We start from the raw sequence: 2,958 nt of genomic DNA on the forward strand, positions 1-2,958 counted from the left end.
GGGGGCACCGGCTCCGGCTTCACCTCCCTGCTCATGGAGCGCCTCTCTGTCGACTATGGCAAGAAGTCCAAGCTGGAGTTCTCCATCTACCCGGCTCCACAGGTGTCCACCGCCGTGGTGGAGCCCTACAACTCCATCCTCACCACCCACACCACCCTGGAGCACTCCGACTGTGCCTTCATGGTGGACAACGAGGCCATCTACGACATCTGCCGCAGGAACCTGGACATCGAGCGCCCCACCTACACCAACCTGAACCGCCTTATCAGCCAGATCGTGTCCTCCATCACAGCGTCCCTGCGCTTTGATGGGGCCCTGAATGTCGATCTGACCGAGTTCCAGACCAAYCTRGTGCCYTAYCCYCGTATCCACTTCCCCCTGGCCACCTATGCCCCTGTCATCTCTGCTGAGAAAGCTTACCAYGAGCARCTCWCWGTRGCRGAGATCACCAAYGCCTGCTTTGAGCCGGCCAACCAGATGGTAAAGTGTGACCCTCGCCACGGCAAGTACATGGCCTGCTGCCTGCTGTACCGTGGCGACGTGGTGCCCAAAGATGTCAATGCTGCCATTGCCACCATCAAGACCAAGCGCASYATCCAGTTTGTGGACTGGTGCCCCACAGGCTTCAAGGTGGGCATCAACTACCAGCCGCCCACGGTGGTTCCCGGCGGGGACCTGGCCAAGGTGCAGCGCGCCGTGTGCATGCTGAGCAACACGACGGCCATCGCCGAGGCCTGGGCCCGCCTGGACCACAAGTTTGACCTGATGTACGCCAAGCGTGCCTTCGTGCACTGGTACGTGGGGGAGGGCATGGAGGAGGGGGAGTTCTCRGAGGCGCGGGAGGACATGGCCGCCCTGGAGAAGGATTACGAGGAGGTGGGAGCTGACAGCATGGAGGGTGAGGAGGAAGGGGAAGAATACTAGTGCCTTGTCTCTCTGAGAGCTCAGCGGCTGAAGCTGTTCATTAAAATTGCTCATCCCATTCTGGCCTCTCGCTCATTGTCTGCAGACAATCCAGCTCCGTGGGGACGCGGGTGGCCRGGGCCACGTGGGGTGTGTGGGGACATCCCAGGGGAGGGGGCTGCTGCCCGGGAAGGCTGCCCAGCACCAGCTGGCAGCTGATGGAGAAGGGGGGCTTGAGTCAGGTGCCCTTGGCTGGCTTGGGCAYGGATCCTGCTGGGAGAGTCTGACTGGTTACACTGGTGCTGAGCTGTCTGCTGCAGTCCTGTGATGCTGTCCCAGGCTYTGCACTGGCCCTGGGGGTCCTGGTGATGCAGCGATGGGCTGGAGGACTGTCCCCAGGGAGTGGGGGGAAGGTGCCTGGAGCCCTGTCCCTGTGGGGGCTGGGACATGTCTGCTTCCCCCAGGGTTTGTCCTCATGTGCCCTCGCTGCAGCCCCCCCTTCCACCCCGAACCTGCTGGATCCCAGATGCCCTCCAGTAATGGGCAGGGTGCTGGTGGCGGCTGTGCAGTGTGTGGGCAGGATGCGGCCCTGAGCCTGGCCGTGGGGCTGGGGTGCTGCAGGCAGGGTTATCCCAGGGCGCTGCTGCAGCCTGCGTGCACAGTGCCCGGCTCAGCTGCAGGCTGCCAGGCTTGGGGGGTCGGTGCAGCGTCCTGCTCTGGGGAGTCCCTGGGGGGTGCAGGGGTGTCCCTAGCCTGGGCACCCTGCGGGGCTGAGCCAGGCCCCCCATTGCCTCCCAGGGCGCAGCCCAGGCTGGGCCGGGCATCCCGAGGGGCTGCAGCAGACGCAGCTGGTCGGCAGCTTCCTCGACGYGGCCCTGGGGCTGTGCAGCTCCCAGGTGCCTGGTCTGGGGACCCCCGCTGAGCTGCAGCGCTTCCTGCCCCCCCCCCCGGCTCCCTGCAGGGGACGGTCCTTGCCTGGCCCCAAGTGCTGCCCTACAAAGGGCTTTTCATGCTTTAGTGCCAAAAAGGAGTGCTAAACCCCTCCTGGGGTGCTGTGCTCTGCACAGCCCTGTGGGACCGTCCCATCCCCCGTGTCCCCAGCGCCTGGCTCTGCCCCGGCTCTGGGCACCCCGAGGCCCCGCAGAGGCCAAAGCTTTTCCGGTAAGCACCGCCCTCCCGCCAGCGGCTGCCAGGGAAGGGAAGRGGAAGGGGGCCGGGGCGGCAGAGCYGGGCTGCAGCGCACRGCTCCGGAGGCAGAGCTGAGTCACAGCGGGCCCCGCGCCCCGCTGGAGGACGGGGCAGCGGGGACCGGACACGTCCCCTCCAGGCAGGCAGGACCTGCCTCCCCCTGCTCCGTGAGGATCAGGATCCCAGGAAGGACAGGACCGCAGTGGAGATGGGGGCTCCGCATGCCGGGGAACTGGGATGAGCCGGGTGTGAGGGGCTGGGGGCAATGGGGAGCAGGTCCCACCTCCCCGCCCCATCCAGCAGAGACCAGCACCCTGGGCACTGTGGGGCCCCTCTCCCTGTCCCCCCCCAGTGAGGGGGAACCCTGTACCCCAGGCACCTCTCCCCATAGTGTGTGTGTGGGGGAGACCCTGCACTCAAGTACGGCCTGGGCCCTCTCCCTGCACCCCGGGGCGGGGCAGCCATGCACCCTGGGGATGTAGCCCTGCACCCTGGGGACTGCTCAGTCCCTGCACCTTGGGGGGAAGGAGGGGCAGCCCCACACCCCTAGGATTACCTGGCCCCACACCCCTGGAGGAGGCAGCCCTACACCTCTGGGATGTGGCCCTGCACCCTGGGGACTGCTCGGTCCCTGCACCTTGGGGGGGGGGGGACAGCCCTGCACCCCGGGACTGCCTGGCCCCATACCCCCGGAGGAGACCCTACACTTCTGGGATGTGGCCCTGCACCCTGGGGACTGCCTGGCCCCTGCACCCCGACGGGGTGGCCCTGCATCCCCGGGACTGCCTGGCCGCTGCACCCTGGGGGGGGGAGGCATCTCCGAGCATCCCCTTCCCCTCCTCCCCTGGCACTACCGGGCCCCGCATT

The 2,958-nt window shown here is 67.0% G+C and overlaps 1 protein-coding gene across 1 annotated transcript in view; it reads left to right on the forward strand.

Annotated features, from left to right (window-relative positions):
* LOC146587559 (tubulin alpha-1C chain-like) overlaps positions 1–982 on the forward strand; it is a 4,091-nt gene extending 3,109 nt beyond the window's left edge. The window contains exon 4 of the mRNA XM_085319387.1: positions 1–982. Coding sequence (XP_085175513.1) covers positions 1–924 — 924 coding nt within the window. The 3' untranslated portion in view covers positions 925–982.
* The last annotated feature ends 1,976 nt before the right edge of the window (positions 983–2,958 follow it).

This window comes from Rhea americana, unplaced genomic scaffold (genome assembly GCF_003343005.1).
Source record: "Rhea americana isolate MKP2758 unplaced genomic scaffold, rheAme1 scaffold_582, whole genome shotgun sequence".
Classification (NCBI taxonomy): domain Eukaryota; kingdom Metazoa; phylum Chordata; class Aves; order Rheiformes; family Rheidae; genus Rhea; species Rhea americana.